General features: G+C 36.9%; 1 protein-coding gene across 1 annotated transcript; it reads right to left on the reverse strand.

Annotated features, from left to right (window-relative positions):
• Window positions 1-253: 253 nt before the first annotated feature.
• Window positions 254-17,465, reverse strand: MED6 (mediator complex subunit 6). Its single transcript, XM_015823524.1, has 8 exons — window positions 17,381-17,465; window positions 11,945-12,104; window positions 7,493-7,584; window positions 5,914-5,996; window positions 3,702-3,810; window positions 2,792-2,907; window positions 1,717-1,744; window positions 254-1,155 (listed from the first exon to the last, which is right to left on the reverse strand). The coding sequence occupies exons 1-8, from the start codon at window positions 17,400-17,402 to the stop codon at window positions 1,025-1,027; spliced, it is 741 nt and encodes a 246-aa protein (XP_015679010.1). The 5' UTR covers window positions 17,403-17,465; the 3' UTR covers window positions 254-1,024.
• Between the last annotated feature and the right edge of the window lie 5,505 nt (window positions 17,466-22,970).

A 22,970-nucleotide genomic window follows, 5' to 3' on the forward strand; every position in this document is an offset into this window, starting at 1 on the left:
TGAAGTTTGCCTATTGAAAAGGGAAATGAGATATCTGTGAATTTGAAAACAGTATTTAAAATATTTTCTTTTATTTTTCAGTGGAATAATATAAAAGTAGAATGGAAAGAAGTACAAACGGACAAAACATTTTTAGAATAAAAAAGGAAAAACCAACATGTACTGTGAAAAACCAAGGAGGAAGATTAAAAATCCTTTAAAAAAACATTCTTGTCTCTGTTTCCTCTTCAAAACAAATAAATATTTACAAAAATCACAGATTATAACATAATTTTATTGACAATTACTTTACAGGGCTTTTCTCTGTGGGGAGTAAGATGTCCCTAGCTAGTGTAGTGAAACTACCAGAGAATAACTTCCTCATAATATTCTATACATATAAAGCCTCAACCCGTATTTCAAAAAAAAATTACAGTAATTGAGAGAAGCTAAGCCTATGGAATATTACTATACTCTTATTTACTGGCTATTGTACTTCAATATTTAAGCAAGTATCAAAATCATGGGCATCTGCGTAAGCTGTTCAAAGAATAAACTGAAAAGGGAAAAAAATCACTAATGATCAATACAATAATCCAAGTTGTGGAAAAGAAGATCTTCTATCTCACTTTGAATGTAATCTTAGTGAGAAAGTGAAAATTCCAAAAAAGAACGACCTCTGAACTGCTGCAACCAATTTGTTTGGAAAAGACCTGATAGAACAATAGAGCCAAGCTCTATTTATGAAAGATAAAGATGTTTCAGACTACAGCAAGACACTAATAAAAAGTATGAGATTACACTTTGAAAATATCAGAGCCTAAAAAAGTCCTCAAAAGATTCACAAAGGAAAATTCAGCCTTGAACACAAAAATAGGTCATTCCATCCTGAAAGTTACTGTAAGTTTGTAACATAAAAAAAAAACACCAAGGGCTGGAATTTTGGAAAGGTCACAGTTCACTGTCCCATTTTTAAATAGCTAACTTATTTACCTCAGTTTCTTCACCAAGTCCTCACTAGTTACAAAAGTCATTTTCCCTTCTGTCACTGTAATCTCATTCGTTTCTCTGGTGGTCCTTTAGCAGAAGTGCTCTGTTGTGTGGTCTTTGCAGCTTCCTTCTCCTCTTGTTTTACAGCTTCAGGTGCTGGCTCTGATTCTTTCTTAATCTGATCCACTGGGAAAAAATAAACCACATAAAGTCTCATTCTAACAGCCTTACATGTCTCATTATCAGTACTATGAGATATTTCCTAATGCTAGACTTCACTGAAAGAATCACCTCGATTTTTACCAGTAAGTACTAGGAACAAATTCAGTTCCATTATCCTATACCTGAAAGCAAACCATTTCATTTAGCAAAGCAATGCAGAAATGACAGCTACGGGAAGAAAAAAGCCCTTAATTCCACCCCCCCTATTTTCAAGTGGCCTTCTCTTTACCTAAAGCCACCCTTGCAATTCAAAATTGCCAGAACAGACTGCTTTTGAATTGCTACGTATAGATTTTCTTTTCCTTTGAGAAAATAATAATTTCCTGCTCTTCGGATGGCATAGGGAAAAAAAAGATTGAAGACTGGGAATTCTTTAAGATCCAAGTTACAGAAAATCTACTAGCACAAAATGATACGCATAATGACCAACTTGGACAAAACTATCTTCTCAAGAGCCTGAATTAAAACTAATCATATATATTTGCTGGAGTTGGTCTCATTTAAAAACACGGACTAGATTCTTACCTGGGACTGGTTTTTCTCCAGATTTTTGCTGTGAACAAAGAGAGAAAAACCGAGTCATTAGTCAAAAATGCACATCTTGGATGCTGGTATAGATATAAGATTGCATTTTCTTACTAAACATTGCCCAAATGGAGAATAAGAAATGTTGGTTGTAATCTATCTAGATAACCGTATTCAGGATTAACACAGCAAGTCACACAAATGGTTGTCACATAGAAAATGGATTTAATATACATTGCCCAAGAAGCAGGACCAGAACTAGTAAGTTAAAATTACAATGAAGTCTGTTTAGGATAAATGTCAGACAAAACTTTCTAATTATACAAGCTAGCAGCCAGTGGAAAAGGCTATTACATTAAGTGATGAGTTCTTATTGCTGGAAGCCTACACAAAATATTATAACCTGGGACGGAGGGCATAGCAAAAGAGTGTTTCATATTATTATAGAATTGGAAAGAACCTTAGGGTTCATCTAATTTCCTGTTCAGTACCGATTCCCTTAGAGCATCTGACAGGATTTAAATTAGTTAGGAGATTATATCACTTTTAAGATCTCTTTCAACTCTAAAATTCTATGAAATATTTTTCTGCTATGCTATTCATCTATAAGGTCATCTATGAATATGATTATTGTCATCTCAGTGCCACATCCTGGTTTGAAACTCAACTGAAAAGGGTCCAGATAATAATTTCCTTGAGGTCCCTCTAGAGTTGCAAACTGAATGTTTCCTCAACAACCTTCTCTTTTGAAGTTGGAGAGGATGAATATTCTCCAGAATTGTTGAGTCCAGGAATGGGGTGTTTTTTGTTTGTTTGTTGAGAGGGAAGAAACCCCCCCACCCAATTTAAGAACTGGCAGAAACACATTCTCTCACACAAGTCATCTCTTGTCCACAGCCTGAAGATCCCATCCAATTCTTTGGGACCAACAGTCTCAAACTCTTTTCATACTAGATTGAGCATCAGTCAAACTCAAATGACCTGCAACGCCCAAGTCCAACTCCGAGCAGGACTTGAACAGTTTTGACAAAGTATCTCATTATAGCAAAGAAGTAGTTTACTATTTGACTGTTACCTGCACAAACTTAGGGGGAAATTTTTGTCTCAGATCTAGAAGTAATGCATCCACCCGTTGCCTCTGGAAAATAGAGCTTGGTTCCTCCTTCTTCTTTGTTTTTGGTTTGGCTTTATCTGAAAATAAAATTATTGGGGATCATAATGAAAGCATATCAACTTTTTGATATCATAACTTATAAGCATAAGGAGGAACCTAATTCTAGTTATTTAGAAATGAAACTCAGATGGATGCTTTTGGTATTCTGCAATTCGGGTGAAATAGGTATGGCTTTGATCAATTCGCATTGCAACATATACTGCTTAGGGGCTACAGGAAAAAAATTAATAGCTGGCAGAAAATGATCATTCTGATTTTGACAGCTCTGGGTAACTGAGAATACATTTTACAACAGTTAAGTACTAATGGAAGAACCTGCCACCATATACAGAAATATTATACTGATATGCAATATTTCTGGAATGAGAGCCAAAGTCACTTAGTAATTAAGGTGTTGGATTAAAAGCAGCGAGGCCCAAGTTCTAAACCAAGCTTAAGCACAGAAACCAGCTGGGTGGTTAATTAATTAAGACAGACACTTCCTTTCAGACCTTATTAGGCTCTGTGGACAACCCAGCCCCCCCAAAAAAAATTTCCCCTTCCCCCATGCAGACTAATAAGTTTTGCTATGTGATCTAGGCAAGCACGGTGCCCAAAACCCAGAATCTGCAACCAAATGGGAAAAATGCAATGAAGAACACAATGACACTTCCTGGAATACTTTACTCATTCTGTATTCTATTGTTTACAAATATAAAGTGACAGTAACATTAACTGAATTTCACTGAAGTATACGGACCAAGACCAATCACATCATCCCTAAGGAACAGGGAAAAATACATTTTGAAATCTAGAGTTCCAGGTATCTTACCTCGTTCCTCTTGATCTTTGAAATGCCACCAATAACCTTTGGAGGGGTGATAGCGACAATAAGACATAGCTTCCTCAAAAGCCGACTGGATTCCGTGTACCGCAGAGAGCTGGACAATATAAATTTGTAAGCAAATACGTGATTTCTCACTTGGTACAGTACTTCAGCCAGCCAAATGGGCCAATTCACAACATATATTTTTCACACATAGCTCAATATTCTAAAGCTTTGTTCTGATACAATTTCCCATTACGTCGTTACAAATGAGGATGGAAGTCGGGCAAGTCAATATATGGAGACTAAAAGGAGCAGAGAGAGCAATATCCTAACCTTCCTAACAGACATGAGATAAAGTAGGACTGATAATCTGTCCTCAGACTAATTTTGTATGATCTCTGATCTAGTTTTAAAGCCCCAATGCAATACAGGAGCTCAGTATAGACCTCTGACAAGACCTATCTAACCATCCCTGCAGCATGATGCTAAAAGAAATGAGGAAAAAAGACACCAGAAAGAAAAGTGGGGGAAAATGTTATCAGACAAATAGGTGAATGCGCTCATTATGACTCTGATTTCATATAACATGCAGCCTCCAGCAATCGTCTCTGGAAGGATCGATGAAATAAAGGCAATCTGATTACTTATTCATATTTTTAAACGATGTATATGGCCAGCCGTCATATAAAACACAACTTTAGGTGATTCATTGAAGTAATAAAATTAAACACAAAGAAGCCAGGTGCCTGATCCACAATCTCAAATCCACTTAACCATATAATACTCATGATCCAACCTCACACTGACCCAGTGTCTATGGGAAAAACCAACCCTTCACAATCTTCCGGAAGGCTAAAAGGAGAGGAGCCTGCCAGATCCCAGGGGAAATGATGTTTCATAGACTTGTCAGATGCTATATTTTTTCTATCCTGCTCTATGGAGTAGAGAGTTGGTCTCTGCCAGAAGGCCACCTGAAGAGAATAGAAGCATTTGAAATGTGGATTTACAGGTGGCTGTTACGTATAAGCTGGGTTGACAAGATCAGAAATTAGGAGGTGATAAGCCGCCTGGGAAAGCCAAGGGAAATCATCAAAACAATTAAAAAACAGAAATTAGAATATTTCGGACATGTGATGCGACACCCAGAAAAATACGGCATACTCCATTTAATCCTCCAGGGAAAGATTGAAGGCAAACGAGGTCCAGGCAGAAGAAGAACATCGTGGCTTCAAAATCTAAGGGACTGGTTTGGACAAAACTCAGCAGCACTTTTTCGTGCGGCTGCTGATAAAAACAGGTTCGCCAACATGATCGCCAACGTCCGATAACGGATATGGCACAAGAAGAAGATAGATTACTACAGAAAAAGCTCACTTCCTCAGTCTCATTAGATGACAATATTTAAAGGAAAGGACATGAAGGTATAGCCTGTGAAGCAGGCCAATATTTCCAGAGAGAGCTTGAGCAAGACCACACATTAGTCAGAAGAAGTACAGATTGCAACTATTTCACAACTAGATCATCTTCAGCAATCCTTCCTGAGATGTTTCCACCTTCTGTGATTAGGCAAATAGCTACCCTTGAGAAAACTATTTAAGCCAGCGGTCCCCAACCTTTTCAGCTTGGCAGCCCGGCATGTGGGGTGATAGTTCTGTGTGACTGGTAGGTGTGCACATGCACAAGCACCCGCCGCTCGCGCGAGTGGAGCGTGTGCGAGCGCAACTATCCGCCGCTCATGAGCGCAGCTCCACTTGCGTGAGCAATGGGCACTTGCGAAGCTCCACTCGCAGGAGCCTGCTGCTCGCGTGAATGGAGCTGCACACCTGAGCATAAGCACCGGCCGCTCACGTGAGTGGAGCTGCACATGCATGTCCACTCACAAGCCACTCACACTGCCCTGTTCCAAACCGGCCATGGCCCAGTAGTGGCTCATGGCCTGGAGGTTGGGGACTCCTGATTTAAGTGACACTGTCCTTTTTATGGGGGAAATACCAAAGTTAAATCTTGGCAGAGAGAGTTTTCTATCATGTATGGTATTAGTATATAGTCTAATATAATTCAGAAATTTCATTTTTCTCCCCGGGGTTACATTTTTATAGAAAATATTTTTTCCAGAAAAATAAAACTTTCAGAAGCTTACAAAGAACCAGAAACCAAACTAAATGTTTATGGGCATTTCTTTTATTCTAATAAAACAAGTGTCACAGAAACTTACCACTCTTGAGTTTACAACTGACCCCAAGTCAGGTGCCTGATAAATTACTCCAGCAATAATGTAGTAATCAGCCAATGGGATAACTTTAAAAGAAGCACAGCATTAGTCAACCAATCTGTTCTAGATATATAATAAGTGCAATTGCTTCATTTATAAAACAGTATAAAACAGTAACAAAATTGAAATAAAGCTAGTTTACAAGAATATTTAAAGCCTACATCCTCCGCAGCCTTTCTTTTATGGCCATGCATTTAAAACTACTTCAGTGTAATAAAACAGTAATATATAAATTCTCCAAATTCTGCTTCCACTAATCAGATGCAGAAATAATCGGTCTTGCACTTCAAAAATAATAGTGATAGATATTTAAAATGCAGAAAGATAGAACAAACATGGCCAGATAAAAATCTTAACTGTAATAACATCAGATATGTCTTAATCATAAGAAGATACCAGTGTGGCCTCAAAAAGGAATCTTCTTGAAGACAAAACACATTTTGTTACCCATATTGCATTTTACCACAAGAGGGCATTCTCTTATTGTTGAAAAAAAAAAAAAAAAAAAAGTTAGCGTCAAAGCCAGCTTCCAACACTATCTACATGTCCTCCATAGCAAATACTATTATTTCAAATTGGGTTAGACAGTAGGAGATAATAGAAATCTAACACTTTTAGAGGGCCCCAGTTTTTTTTTTTTAAAAAAATTAAACATTTAAAAAGAAGACATAACAATACAAATTATCAGAATGAATAGCATTGTTTCTGGTTCTATTTTTAAACAACATTTAAAAAGAAGACATAACAATACCAATTATCAGAACAAATAGCATTGTTTCTGGTTCTATTTCTTCTTCTACTGACATAATGAAAAGGAGTAACTTCCTTGCTAAAAATATGAGTACCGTATTTTCCGGCGTATAAGACAACTTTCTAAACCCTGAAAATCTTCTCAAAAGTCGGGGGTCGTCTTATACGCCCAGTCGTCTTATACGCCGGAAAATACGGGTATTCTATTTTATTCTTTTACACATGTGGTTTGGCATATTACTCATCAAGTTTTCTCTCCCCCCCCCCTCTCGCTCAAACTCTATATTTTAACTGGGAAAGTTGGGGGTCGTCTTATACGCCCAGTCGTCTTATACGCCGGAAAATACGGTATACTGTATTTTATTAGAACTATGCAGCTTGTCCAGACAAAACAAATAGGTAGAGCTGTGAGGCAAGATGGGAGCACTGGAGAATAACATACAATGTTAGTTTAGGTTTACAGAATCAAAAGAACTGAAAGAGGTAATTTAGGTCACTGTGGAACTCAGTGCTCCATGCAAAATGAAAGGGGACACCTAGTCCACCACTCTATATGGAAGTAGTATGCCTGCACAGAGAAAATCTGTATCACTGGCAAGATTCCACAACATCCAGATGTTTGGAAATCAGCTCCCCAAATTCTCCAGCCACCCTGGCCATTGATTAAAAAAAATATCTTGGAATTGATCTGTCTGAAGAACATGCAGACTGGGAAAGGCTGGTCATAGGTTACGCTCTACGTTCTAAATAGGACAGCTGTCTACATCCTTACCTTGTGTTGGGTTCTGTCTTTGCTGCTTACGGATGATGAAAAGGATTGGCTCTTGTGCATGTAGAAGAATGTATTCTACTCCAACCATTTGACTGAAAGATAAAAGGGCAGAGCTAAATCTAGAGGCAAAAAACAATCACAGACGCTATAAAAACTAAAACTATAAACTATCTTAGTGTAGAGGGAAAGAGGTAATCTAAAACTCATTAAGCGGTGAGTAATTTCTTCTTTTCCCCCAATACCTCTTGATAAACAGTGGAGTTTTATATTAATACAGCTTTAATAAATTTACTGACTGGTGGTCTTCTTCCCACCCACCACCCACCCACCCCTGGCACCTAAATAGGTAAAAGACAATGATTTAAAAGCATATTGATTTAAATTATTGGCATTAATCTTTAGTGTCAGGAAACAGAAACCATAACGCTATTCAAAAGTCTCAAGTATAATTGGAAAAATGAAAAAAGACTCAATTAAGAAGTTTCAGAATGTACAAAAAAGAAATTAGCAGCTTTAACAGGAAGCAAATTAAAGGAGTAAAAAATAATAGGAGCAAACATAAAAGATCCGGGAAGGTCCTAAATACTAATGAGAAAATGGTACTCCAGAAAGCATCTTTTCCAATGCAAAAAAGGATCAGTACATGTTAGTTTTAGCCTAATAAAAATGTGTTTTCTAAGTAATCCCTTTTTTCATAGTTTCCAGTAGAAACATCTAGTAAGTCAATATTTTATACTGGAGCAATGCTTAAAGACTCTCCTCACTCCACAGTCACAGACAGACAAAGAAGGCTACATAAGCAGATCTACTGCAAAGAATTAGAAAGCCATAGATATGAAGAAAGACTCCATCTAACAGCATTCTGGAATCTCGCCCAATAAATAAAATATTGTAATCTCCATCTTAAATCCGAGGTCCTTCCTCAAACTTTTTGAATAAATAGCAATTTGGCTGCTTTAAGGATTTGCCCTATGTTTACAAAAGGGCTTTCTCATATTAGAGATGCCTGCCTCACACTCAAACTCCAGCAACAACAATGGCATCAACACTGCTGGTTTTGTTTTCAGTTTTGGCTAAGGAGGTATTCTGAATCAAGTTTAGTTAATGTCAAAATATTTATTTAATGGTTAAACATATGTGCTATGCATCTTGCCTAAAAGAAACTCTAAGCAGCTTATTGTCACAAAAACAGCTCTGGTGGAGCAGTGCTTAGAACGCACTACAGGTAGCCCTTGCCTTAGGACCACAATTGAATCCAAAATCTCTGTTGTTAAGCGAGCCAATTGTTATATGAGCTTTGTCCCATTTTATGACCTTTCTTGCCACCGTTGGTAAATGAATCACTGCAGTTGTTCAGTTAGTAGCAAGCTTGTTCAATGAATCTGGCTTCCCCACTGATTTTGCTTGTCAGAAGGTTGCAAAAGGTTCTCACATGACCCTGGGATATTGCAATGGTCATAATTATGAACCAGTTGCCAAGCATCTGAATTTTGATCACGTGACCATAAGGATGTTGCAACGGTCGTATGCGTGAAAAACAATTATAAGTCACTTTTTTTCAGTGCCGTTATAACTTCAAACCATCAATAAATGAACTGTGGTAAGTCGAGGGCTATCTGTATTGCAGGCTAACTCTGCCCACAGCCAGGAGTTCAATTCTGACAATCTGGAGGTTGACTCGGCCTTCCATCCTTCTGAGGTCAGTAAAATGAAGACCCAGATTGTTGGGGGCAATATGTTGACTCTGTAAACTGCTTAGAGGGGACTATAAAGCACTCTGAAGTGGTATATATATCTAAATGCGAAGTGCTAAAAACAACAAGATAAAACATTAACATGTAAAAAGAATAAATATTAACACTAAACTAATTTAAAATTGAGTTGATGGGAAGGAAGAGAGCAAGATATAGAAGCATAACTCAATTTTTGTTAAAACGATACTCGTCTTTTATTAAATAGTTTATGTCTGTATTGTTTAATTAATGTTTGTTTTTTTCTTCAAATCTAAACCGTGTTGTACCGAATTAATAAACAGGAGATTAGAGACCGGTCATTTCAAAGAATTGTAGAATCAACTATAATACTGTAGTAAAGAAGGACTTTCGATTTTTCGATATAATACTACATCAACTTACTTCAAGTGGTCCAAGGTTAGCCTTTGCATTTTGACCATTTCATTGTTGCACGTTCGATCATAGAATGGATTACTACGCTCTGAGAAATAGTCCAATACACTCCCACTGTTTAATATTGGAATCCATGAACTATCAACCCAGGAAATTCCCAGCAGATTATCTGTAAAAGTGGAATGATGAGCAAGGGAGAAGCAAAGTAAGAGGAGAAAAGAGAAAAACATAGTTCGTGTTCAGAAAAACGAATGACAGTTAAAAAAAAAAAAAAAGTTTAACCAACCTGAGATATCCAGTGCAAAAACTTACAAATTAATGACACTAGCGCAGGGGTCTTCAAACGTGGCCCTTTTATGACTTGTGGACTTCAACTTCCAGAATTCCTTAGCCAGACATGCTGGCTGAGGAATTCTGGGAGTTGAAGTCCACAAGTCATAAAAGGGCCAAGTATGAAGACCCCTGCACTAGTCTAAAAATAACACAGTAAGTTCTCTCTTTATGTAAGCTGAGGATCCATAGTCTGCTCACTGAAGCATCTTTAAACAATACTGTATATTAAAAAAAAATATTTAAGCTATCATTGTACATTTTTGTTTTGGCTCCAAAGCAGACAATATAGAAACTTGCTGAGGTCAAGCATATCTGACACAAATACTGCAACTTGTACTTGTGGTCTTGAGTTCTATGGAAGTAAAAAATAAACAATGCATCGAAGTGATAAATAACATCAATGCAGAAATATTTGAGGAAAGAAAACAAATTCAAAGCCACACTGCCACTCCATCACCTATACCAATACATTTAGAATATTATTTCACTCCAGTGGTTTCTATGTCTAACAGGATGCCATAGCAAGATATAAGAAAGAAAATGTGGCACTGGAAATTTTAGCTTATAAAAATGATGGGAGTAGTGAACGCAATAAAGATTTATAAATTTGACCATTGTTTAGACAGATTTTCTTTCTTTTCTTATAATACCTAAATTCAGAGTAACCTACTGAATTTGCCTGGATAAAAGAGTCTTTTTACATAACGTAGCCTCTATATTCAGGAAACATATCTTTCTTGAACGTTGCAAAACTCAATCGAATATGAGTCCTACTCCATCATACTCTGCTAGTTCAAGGAGGAAATCTGTTTTGAAAAAAGGATTGGTAGTAGGATTGCTCTTTATACAATGGTGTCTTCACCAAGTCATCCTGATATGTCATAGCTACAAATAACCAGGCAATTTGAAACATTCACAAGATGCTAAGCAGCATTACTGATAGGGACAAAAGAACATAAGAAGGGAAGAAATGGGGTGATCAAAATTAAATGTAGGTGGCCGGCAGCATTTTATATAAGTTATGTTTCAGGGGCTGCAAATGATTCCAGAATGTAAACTGGGTCTCCCTTCCCTCCTTCATATTTCTGTTGTTATATTTGTTCAATTCCACCAAGCTCTTTGGAATCTTCAAATAACATGGCATTCCTAAAAAATGTTACATATTGGCAATAAAATTAAAAAGAAGTACTGCATTATTATAGTCTAGTAGCGTAACATATCTCGGGGCAACTGCAATATAAAAATAAAATTAAGGGAAAAGGACATGATACTTAAGGCCATTTTAAATCTAAAAAAAAATATTATCTGTGATTTTTCAGTGAAAAAAAATACTCTTAATATGTATAGAAAAAGGGAATACAGAAGTGTTCCAATTCAATATAAGAAATATATTTTAGGGACTTCCGGTGGCAGGCGATTTCGCTGGTCGCAGCTGTTTGCTGCCTCCCGCCTGTTTTGCGTAAAAGCCGGTTTGACAGCCAGCATCTGCTGTCAAACGGCTTGATACCTTTCCCCTGGGCATAAGGGGATCGGTGAGCTGCCCGGGGTAGGAGTTGAGTTCCCGAGTCATCCTGTATGGACGATGTAGGCGAGAACTCCTCCGGAGCCCCGAGGATTCTCCGCGATCCAGGACGCCTTCGCTTCGGCGAAGCAAGAAACCGCCGCCGCCGCTGCAACTTGAAGTTAACTTGTGAGTTTACTTGTAAGCAGACGAACCAACTTTGGAAGCTTGCTTTTTATTTTGGACTCTACTTTAACTTTTATAACAAGTTTNTTGAGTTAAAAACAATTTTGCTATGAGCAGAAAATAATTTATCAAATACAGACATAACAAATTAATTACAAACAAAAAAAGAAGTTTAGATTTGGCACAACATGGCTTAATTATTTGTCCTCTAATCTCTGGCCAGTAAAGTTTCTTAACATCTTAGTTGATATTATGACATCATTTCTTCCTGAAAGCTAAAAAGCTAGTAATACTACATCAACTTACTTCAAGTGGTCCAAGGTTAGCCTTTGCATTTTGACCATTTCATTGTTGCACGTTCGATCATAGAATGGATTACTACGCTCTGAGAAATAGTCCAATACACTCCCACTGTTTAATATTGGAATCCATGAACTATCAACCCAGGAAATTCCCAGCAAATTATCTGTAAAAATGGAATAATGAGCAAGGGAGAAGCAAAGTAAGAGGAGAAAAGAGAAAAACATAGTTCGTGTTCAGAAAAACGAATGACAGTTAAAAAAAAAAAAAAGCTTAACCAACCTGAGATATCCAGTGCAAAAACTTACAAATTAATGACACTAGCGCAGGGGTCTTCAAACGTGGCCCTTTTATGACTTGTGGACTTCAACTCCCAGAATTCCTCAGCCAGGCATGCTGGCTGAGGAATTCTGGGAGTTGAAGTCCACAAGTCATAAAAGGGCCAAGTATGAAGACCCCTGCACTAGTCTAAAAATAACACAGTAAGTTCTCTCTTTATGTAAGCTGAGGATCCATAGTCTGCTCACTGAAGCATCTTTAAACAATACTGTATATTTAAAATAAAATATTTAAGCTATCATTGTACATTTTTGTTTTGGCTCCAAAGCAGACAATATAGAAACTTGCTGAGGTCAAGCATATCTGACACAAATACTGCAACTTGTACTTGTGATCTTGAGTTCTATAGAAGTAAAAAATAAACAATGCATCGAAGTGATAAATAACATCAATGCAGAAATATTTGAGGAAAGAAAACAAATTCAAAGCCACACTACCACTCCATCACCTATATCAATACATTTAGAATATTATTTCACTCCAGTGAAATAACAGGATGCCATAGCAAGATATAAGAAAAAAAATGTGGCACTGGAAATTTTAGCTTATAAAAATGATGGGAGTAGTGAACGCAATAAAGATTTATAAATTTGACCATTGTTTAGACAGATTTTCTTTCTTTTCTTATAATACCTAAATTCAGAGTAACCTACTGAAATTGCCTGGATAAAAGACAGTCTTTTTACATAACGTAGCCTCTATATTCAGGAAACATATCTTTCTTGAACGTTGCAAAACTCAATTGAATATGAGTTCTACTCCATCATACTCTGCTAGTTCAAGGAAGAAATCTGTTTTGAAAAAAGGATGCTTAGTCTTTGGTAGCAGGATTGCTCTTTATACAATGGTGTCTTCACCAAGTCATCCTGATATGTCATAGCTAAAAATAACCAGGCAATTTGAAACATTCACAAGATGCTAAGCAGCATTACTGATAGGGACAAAAGAACACAAGAAGGGAAGAAATGGGGTGATCAAAATTAAATGTAGGTGGCCGGCAGCATTTTATATAAGTTATGTTTCAGGGGCTGCAAATGATTCTAGAATGTAAACTGGGTCTCCCTTCCCTCCTTCATATTTCTGTTGTTATATTTGTTCAATTCCACCAAGCTCTTTGGAAGCTTCAAATAACATGGCATTCCTAAAAAATGTTACATATTGGCAATAAAATTAAAAAGAAGTACTGCATTATTATAGTCTAGTAGCGTAACATATCTCGGAGCAACTGCAATATAAAAATAAAATTAAGGGAAAAGTACATGATACTTAAGGCCATTTTAAATCTAAAAAAAATATCTGTGATTTTTCAGTGAAAAAAATACTCTTAATATGTATAAAAAAAGGGAATACAGAAGTGTTCCAATTCAATATAAGAAATATATTTTAGCATTATTATTTAACCCAGGATTCTCATAGTAACTATTCTACAGCAGAGTTTTGAGATGGAAGCTTTGAATCAACCCGAAATCCAACCTAAACTGTGATATATGGTTGCATAAAATATGCATATGCTGCTTCAGAAATCTTTTAGAAAGCAAAACCCAGAAGGCTGGGAAGCCACGCTTAATGCAGCATAAATAGGTCTATGAATAATACATATGCTGCTTTCTAGCTCTTGGAAGACAATACACAGTCATATGTAAAATACATCTGCTCCATTCCTTTCTATGAACCAGATTTTTTCCCCCACTGGAGTAAATTACTTCTTAAAAATAATTAAAATAAACATTATAGAAGCATCCAAGATAGGACAGTTTAACACAGGAGTCTTCAAACTTGGCCCTTTTATGACTTCTGGACTTCAACTCCCAGAATTCCTCAGCCAGGCGTGCCTGGCTGAGGAATTCTGAGAATTGAAGTCCACAAGTCATAAAAGGGCCAAGTTTGAAGACCCCTGGTTTAACAGAAACCTCCACTGACATTTATTTAGTAAACAAACATTTATGTGACATCGCTTTTTCATGAGCCATAATGGTTACTCTCAGGTAGTCTGCCCATTATGGATTAAGTTGCGATGGTTTAATAACCTTTTTTGTCGTGGTCAGTAAGTGAACCCATGTTTTGCTTTTGGCTAGCTTTGCTGAAAACTGAAAATAAACAGCGGGTTTTGGCAAAACCATTGTAAAAATGGGACCATGTGACCATGGATAAAATGCAGCCTGACTACTAAATTCCCAACTTGCAGTCATGTGACTGCAGAACTGTAGAAACTTTGAATCCAGGTCGTAAGTACTCCTCCCTAGGTAAGTCCACCATGACTTCAAATGGTCACTAATCAACTGGTCATAAGTCAAGAACTACCTGTAGTTGAGTTCCTGGGTACAATTCAAGGTACTATTTATTGTCTATAAAGTTCTTGAAGGATCAGGCCATGGATGTTTAAGGGAACCTCCTTCAATAATTATGTCTTTTATCCTGTAAGACCTAGCAGGGTGGGCATGCTCTGGCTTCCAATATCAAACAATGACATCTTGTGGGAACCCAGAGACATTCCTTTTCTGTCATTGCTCTGGAGTAGATTCTCTCCTCCAGGTCTGTTTGGGCCTCATTCTAATAAAAAAAAAAGACTGATTTGTATTCTGAAACAGAAATTCAGGATCAGATTAATACTAACCAATGAGTATCAGGTGCTTTTTCTTTAAAGATTTCTTTGATTATTTCTGAACTCTAAATTTATGACTTGCATTAAATTACAAAAAAAAGCACCCTAATTTAAAATTAATTCTAGTTTGCTTGATCTTGGAATATGTCAGAAATATGGGGTTTGTTCTTTCCAGACCTAAAAGTTTGTCTATTCTGTAATTATAGCTTTTGTATAGTATTTATTAATAGTGAGTGATCTGATGAACTGACTTTCTTGCCCTTTTCACCACTACAAAACTGGAAGAAATTTCTCTTCTTTATATCGGTAGAGTCAAAGTTTGATAGATGCCTCGATTGTGAGTATGCTTTGATTCTCAGACTGTTATTTTCTGTCCATTCCTTTTAAAATCATTTCTTCCTTTTGGTTCATAAAGAATCTTGAGCACTTGAGTATTTCAAACATAATATAATGCATAGTGGACACTTTCATGATTTAGAAGAAATTAACAAAAAACAAACAAAACTCTTCAGAATAAATGAATCAGCAGGAAAAATACAAAAGCTGATTTTTACCTAATAATCTAACCATGGTTTGTTTTAATCATAGTCTGAAGAAACTATAGTGACCTGATTCACTATACATTTTTCTTCATGAAAAACGTGGAGCCGGATTTAAAAATACATTCAGGCTTAGGTCTAGATATTGTATTAAAACACGATTGGTTTTTTAAACATCTATAATAACCAATTATGGCTTTGTCAAAACACAGACACACACATACTTTAATGCAATGTGTAATCCAAATCAGAAACTAGATTGATCCATTTTTTTTGTAAATATCAATGATCAAACAACTGATTGATCCTTATCAATGTTAGGTATCTACTCTAGCAAGCCAAGAATGTACAAATATTAATCCCTAACCCAATGAAATAGCAGTTAATCTACTTTGCTTAAAATCCTATCTTTCTGCCAGCCAACAGCAATCACCATGAAATAGAAACAAATTTTAAAATGCAATTAACTGAGATTTATTTTCATATGTGGGAGATAAGGAGAAACATATTAATACAAAGAGAAAGCAGCAACCACAAAAGCTTAATTACTAAATTATTTTTCCTTACTGGCAACCATTCAATGGGGAAAATTCTATAAGTTTGTTATTAGTTTTAATATATATTTTATTTTTATTTACATTTGTTTATTCAGTGGCCATTTGATGAAATTTGGATTCTCAATGGTATAGCACAGGGATGTCAAACTGCCGGCCCATGGGCCAGACACATCATGAAGAAACCACACCCACCCCATTGCCGGCAATTGGGAAAAGCTCCGATACATCGCACAACGTCACGTGACATCGCGAGTTTGACATGTCTGGTATAGCATAATTAGTTCAGCAGCAGCTGTTTTAATATGGTCACCTGCTCAAAAACAGAGAAATATTCTAGAAACATAACATGTTACATTAAAGGCCCCTGCACATATTATCCTTGAATCAATTGTTGTCTGACAATATATAACAAAGTAAATTAATACCTAAAATCTTTCTCTCTTCCTAAAGTTATAACAATTTTATCTTTATCAGTTTCAACGCATGTGAAAGTTAAACATGATACAGAGCAAATATAGGTGCATCCAAGAAGTGAACCAATTATCTTAATTGGCCATTACACAAAATTTTGCAACTATACAAGAAACTTCAACCAATTGATTATTCAGGAGAAATGTAACAGTATATAAATAGTATGACAATACAACTACTGTATACATGTTTCATTAACATCTAACGAACTTTAAAAAAATAAAACAGTTGTAGCAAGTTTTGCTGTTCTCTGACCTTACATCTGCTGTGTATCAGTCTCACCCTCCTAAGTAGCTCTTGAAATTGAACCCAACACTTCAAAGCACGAACATTTGAATCATTAGTTGAACTCAGTCAGTATTATATAATCTGAATTTATTCAATTTGATTTATGTGCAATCTTAATCTAATTTCCACAGGTTAGAAAATATAAATACTATTTCCGCATTGCAATCAACAAATTAAACCAACATGTCATTTGTTTAGAAGAAAACTAGTATACAGGACTTCTTTATACAGTTTTGCTCACCAATATTAGTCAGAATGCACGACTATTATGGTTTCTCCCCCTCCTCAAAGCTAGAGATTAACTTGAAATCGGAAAGAAATCTGAATGGATCTGAACATCTGAAGCCTTTCCGGTGGAGAAACTATCCTAGTTCTTCGATTTTTTAAAATAGAATAGCCTACGATCACGGAATAGTAGCGAGGAGTTGGTATTTTGTGGCTTTCCGTGTCGACGCGGCTCATGAAAATACTCCATGCCTTTGATAGAAGTGGACAATAGCCCAGGAAAATGTGCTTTAGAAAAATACTAAAATAAATAAGTAACTAAGCAAGCAAAAGGTGGTCCTCCCAGTTCCGTAGGGATCGTTCCTGTTTATACCTAAGTACCAGGCAGCTACAACTACCCGATGCTATTCCCCTCCAATACCTCTTATATCGACCGCCGCCATGATTCAGCTCCGCGCGTCGCGGCCACTCTCTCCTGGACGCGAAACTATGACCCATACAAACCATAGAGAAACAGCGCTTAGACCGATCAAAAGGGAGAATCAGCGCTTGCCTAGACTGACGAAAGAAGGGCTTGTTGCGCATGCGTGTTTGTTGCTTCATGTGTCCAGGCAACTGCAGAATACGGCACGGTTACTATAGGAACGCTCGCAGCGTAATCAAGCATTGATTCAAAAAGGGTTTCAAATAAAAACGCTATGAAAGATTTTCATCGTAGTTCTCAGGAAATGCTGGGCCTTACAGCATGGTGATAAGTACTTTTGTTCCAATATAAAGTGACCGAAGTATATAGATTTTTGCAATCTTGGTAATTAAGCCTCATCTCACTTCTGTACCTTTTTAGATGGATAGGAGAGCAACTCCATCATTCCCGATCCACCAAGCACAGCTACGAATCTTACTTAATAGTATCTGGAGGTGGGGAAGCCGTCCTAGTTTAACTAATAATGATATACGCTGGGCATGACTTTGATCAACCAATTTAAACGTTTTTGTAAAATTATATTGTGCAGTTGGTTAGGTGTGTGGGAAGTCAGCGCCCCCCCCCCAGAAGGAAACATTAAAAAGGGAGAATATTATGTTTCCTCAAAGAATCTTAAAAGAGGCAGAAAAGCATGCCTAGTTTTTTTCTTAATAGCACCAAGTCTCCCTCCCCCAAGCAGAAACCAGCTCTGTAGAAATGCAGATGTAAATAATCCAGGAAGGTTGGAGGCCCCCAGCTAGAAGCTTAGGAAGACAAAGACACCTAAAATCTACATACCCCACCCAAACTCTAAGACAGTGTTGCGTTCTGAGCCTGCAGAAGCAGGCTCGGGACGCTGCAAGAGTCCCGGGCATTGCAAAAGCTGCCCGGGACCAGACTGAGTGGTGCCAGCCTTGCGTGTATGCGCAAGGCGGGAAAAAGGGTGCCTGCTATTGGTTGTTGTTGCCCGGGGATCCGGGAGTATAAAAGGAGGCCTGCGTGCCTCTGCTCTTGTTGGTTGGTTGTTGTGACTGAGAGAAATAAAGATCTGTTCTGTAACATGAATTGCCTCCTTTGCCATTTATCCAAAGACTTAACAGACAGGACATAATAGGATTAACTCATGGATACCCAAGGGCACACTCAGACTCAGGTCAAAATACATGACACAGGAAATACAAAGCCTCAAACAGGAACAGAAAACAACCTCAAGAGCCCCAGAGGGTATAAAAACCCACTCCCTATATGCACTCTCTCTCTTTTCTTCCAGAGCCATCTTTCTGTCTGGCTCTCCTTTTCAATAAACTGCAACCTTCTTTCTAAAGCAGTCACCATGTTGTTTATTCCCGGCTTGGACTGAACCATGATGAAGACTCTTCCTTCAACGGGTGGATGCAAGTGAACGGTTTGAAGTTCATCTTTTTTTCATGATGCAAAATTCCTGGGCCAAGGAAATTCAAATTACCTGATTATTGTGAACAGACACTAGAACAGGNAAAAAAAAAATTGGAAAAAGATAAAGGTACATTTTTGTATTCCTGGCAAGAAAACTAAGTGAATGAATTCGTGGACTAATCAGGATTTGAGACTGTCTTGAAGTTACCTTTTGTACTATACAACTTGCTACAGTCTTTACCTCCTCCCGGGGAAACCCCTCCAGGACTATGTAGCAGGATTTCATAAACCGAAATAATGATGAATAAAAACACTCAGGAGAACAATACTCTTCAGAGATTATAATGTAATTTCTCTTATTGCTAAGGGAAATGATATGGCCCAACATTTGAGCTGAGCTTATATAAGGATTAGGGACAATCAAAGATAGTTAAAGTAAAACCCAGTGGAAATATCTATGCAAATAATGCCACAGAAGGCCATGCAATCATAATTGCAAAACACAAAGATTAGTTTTGCCTAACCAATAGAACTTTAAATATTCCTGAGCAACATGCAATAATGTACTTGTTTACACATCTTTAACCATGGTTTACCGTGCTGTGGTTTGCTGATTAAATTGGCATTTTAATTGGCTAGGAACAGATAATATAGTAATGCTTGGTTCAAATAGATTTAACCCAAACCAAACAAGCCACATGATTTAGCATATTGTATAAACTCAGTCAACACCTGTCCATAATATACTAAATTATGGTCTTCGGAATCAAATGTACTACAGGAACCCTGTCAATTATAATATATTCAAAGAATCTTATTTAAGAAACCAAAGTAATCTTGTGAACGTAGGCATTCTGGTTTATGTCAACAGAATGTGATTATAAACATGAAAACCTTAAGTAAAAACCATTTTGAGCAACAGTAATTAACAACTATTGGTTCTAACTTGCCTTTTAAATTTTGCTTCTGTTCTAGTATTGTTAACAGTAATTGGATCAATAGATTTTTTACCATGAAATAATTCCTGTTTGCACATTGTTAAAAGCTACATTTGCTTATTTATAATGTATCTGACAACAAAAGCATGGCTAACTTCCCAGTGATTTGGTGCCAGATCCAACAAACCAAGAATGACCTCAGTTTGCCAGAAGGGGGTATCTTGGGCAGCATACCTGCAACTTTGCAGCATCAAATCAATTGTTACTTTTTGCTTTTCTTTTTTAAGTGTTATAAATAAGTTTAAGTACTTGGGTGTAAACAGGAACAATCCCTATGGAACTGTGAGAACCAGCTAGCTTGCTTAGTTATTTATTTTAGTATTTTTTTCTAAAGCATGTTTTCCTGGGCTATTGTCTACTTCATTAGAGGCATGGAGTATTTTTGTGAGCTGTATAGATATAGAAATCTACAAAACACCAACTCCTTGCCACTATCCAGTGATGGTAAGATATTCACAGCCTAGATCTATTTTAAAACATCGAAGAACCTGGGTAGCTTCTGCACAATGGCTTAATTGTTAGAACCACTGAGGATAGATGGAAGGAGGATAGATGGAAGGATAGATGGCGTTTTTCTATTTCACATTCTTGTATACTCACAGAGCAGTGAACTAAAAAAGAATCAGTATAGTTAGAGGAACTTTATTGCAAAGGCATTCTAGCCTTTAATATCTATGTTAGAGCTTAGAAGAGAGCTAACTTCTTTTTTAAAAAAAGTCAAGCCTCTTTTCCAACTTCAGGCTAAGCAATGTCTCTAGAAGATGAAGGCAAATTATGCAATAAATATCTGAACTTAAACTATGTTTATTCAGAATTTAGTTATTAGCTATGTTTATATAATACACTCAATCACTTTAAAAACGAAATAAATGTATGCTTGATATATTATCCTAGTATTATATAATTTGTGAAGGTAGGTGTGTCATGTGTACTTACATCAGACTTTGGTTTCACATTCTGCTTTCTGTAGTCCAACAATGGCAACTGCTCTGCATTTGCATGACAGAATGAGTCTGATAAATCTTGTATTATGAGTAGAATGTGGGATAAGATGTCATAATATGGGTACTAATTTATTCTGTTATAGAGGCTTAGCATGAGAACCAGTTTGGTTCAGTGCTTAATGTGATGCCCCAGGAGTGGGGTCATTCCTTTTCAGCCCTGGGAAGAGCGTAGTGCAATAGTAAACTGCTTCTGAAAGTATTGCCTAGAAAACTGCATCGATTTGTCCAAGTTTGCTTCAAATGAAAAAAATAACGGAGAAGCATGTCATGCAAACACTGACATTTTTTCCAGGAGAACTTCCCACAAACAAGAAGCCTTGAGGAAATAGTTTTATGTCCTGTTCTGGTAAGACACTATCCTAAGTAAGTCAACAATTATGGTAATCTTTAAGTAAAAAATTAAGTGGACTTAATGGAATGTTTTGCTAAGCAAACCTTCTACTAACTTGGGCCAAATTGGAATTTTTAAAATAGTTTTTATTTCTTTTTTTGTCAGTTCAATATAGAATATATTTGGGCAGAATATAATTGGACAGAGCAATTTATCACAAATCTGTAAAAAGGAAAGCCACAGAAACATTAGGGTTGGATTAAGTCCAGTCCCCTATTTGGTAAAAGGAATCCACATTAAAGTAACACAGATGGATATCTAATTTCTTGTTTAAAACATCCAGTGAACAAGAGTCAATCAAGTCTCTGGTAAATTGTTCCACAGTCAAATTGCTCTTAATGTCAAAGCTTTTCTTATTTTTTAACATTCAATTGAAATTTACTTTCCTGTAATGCAGCCCCATTTTACATGTCCTGATTCTGAAATATTAATAATCTTCACCTTTTTTCTGTTTGACACTATTCAGCTGTCATAGACTTCTCTGCCTTCTCTTTTAAAGGCAAAACTTGCCCAGCTCTTTCATTTCAATCTAGTCTAAGTACTGAATTCATTTCAGCCTAACGATCTCCATATTAAATTTTCTACACGGTAAAAAATAGTTCTCATCTAAACATCTCACTTTGCCTGTTGTCTTCTTGTTCAAGACAATTTGCCTTCAATTCTCCTTCAACATCAGCTATATACTTTCAACATTCTTCCTAAGGGTCTACGGATACTAGGGGGGGAAAAACCCAGAAATCTAATTTGCTTAACTAGTTCTTTTACAGAAAGCCTTGCTTCCAACTGTCCTTTCCTGTTTGCTGGTTGCCTGGTTACCTCAACCTCTGTTTGTCTCCATTAATTTCCTTCCTAACCCCTTCTCTCCCTCCCCCACCCCCTTAATACATGATAAAGTTCAAACACACTACATTTTTCTCCTCTATGCCTCTCCGACACTGTCTCTTGGAGATTGCCAAGTGGCCAACATATGGAGCACAGTCTGTTGTTTTTCTTTTGTGACAAATCAGAAGCCATTTAATGACTTTTTCTCATTAATAGAGGGGAGATTTTACAGCTGAGGAGGCATAAAGTTTTATTTGGCACACCTACAAGCACAGTGCTAGGAGAGCCTCATATTAAGCATCTTAAAGGCAGATTTATGAGTCTTCAAGAGTGATTCCGTTGCTTCTGCATCAGGAATCTATGTATTAGCTTCTCAGTTTCCAGGGATGGATTTCCTGAATCCCCATCCTGAACTGGGGAGGTTTGATTTGCTTGTCATATAATGGTTTCAGTCAAGCTTTTCAGCTGCTCCCTTTTATGTGAAACTTAAGTGTTGCTGGCACTGAGTGCTTATGTATAGAGGGGAGTATTGTTTCAGACGGGCCACTGTTCTGAAGGGATTCACCTGAGCAGGGGGCTGGACTAGATGACCTCCAAGGTCCCTTCCAACTTTATTATTATTATTATTACTTACGATACTTTTCTGATTTAAACTGCCTTGCTAATAGCACGTGAGAACTTCCCAGGACCCATCCCTGTAGTCCCTGCAGCAGTTGCTAATGCTAATCATTGATGTTATGATTTTAAAAACAAGATATATTAAATAGTCCTTGTTGTATGGTACTCTTCTTTGCAGATTAGAGAGTAAAATGGCTATGAAATTTGGTAAAACAGGCTCCCAACTAGAATAAAAACACAGAAGATACATATTTGAAAAAGAATTTGTTTCTTAATCATTTTCAACCATGTAACAGTGAGAATTAGTGTGATCAGAAAAA

This window comes from Protobothrops mucrosquamatus, unplaced genomic scaffold, assembly GCF_001527695.2.
Source record: "Protobothrops mucrosquamatus isolate PMUCROS unplaced genomic scaffold, P.Mucros_1.0 scaffold1897, whole genome shotgun sequence".
Lineage (NCBI taxonomy): Eukaryota > Metazoa > Chordata > Lepidosauria > Squamata > Viperidae > Protobothrops > Protobothrops mucrosquamatus.

What these genes read in the sequence shown, in the direction of transcription:
- MED6 (XM_015823524.1), bottom strand. Translation starts at nt 17,402, where the DNA reads ATGGCGGCGGTCGATATAAGAG. An exon ending in CTAACCTTGGACCACTTGAA is followed by an intron (nt 7,585 to 11,944) that starts GTAAGTTGATGT and finishes TTTATCTTTCAG; the next exon opens with TCAAATGGTTGGAGTAGAAT. An exon ending in CAGTTGTAAACTCAAGAGTG is followed by an intron (nt 3,811 to 5,913) that starts GTAAGTTTCTGT and finishes TATATTGTCCAG; the next exon opens with CTCTCTGCGGTACACGGAAT.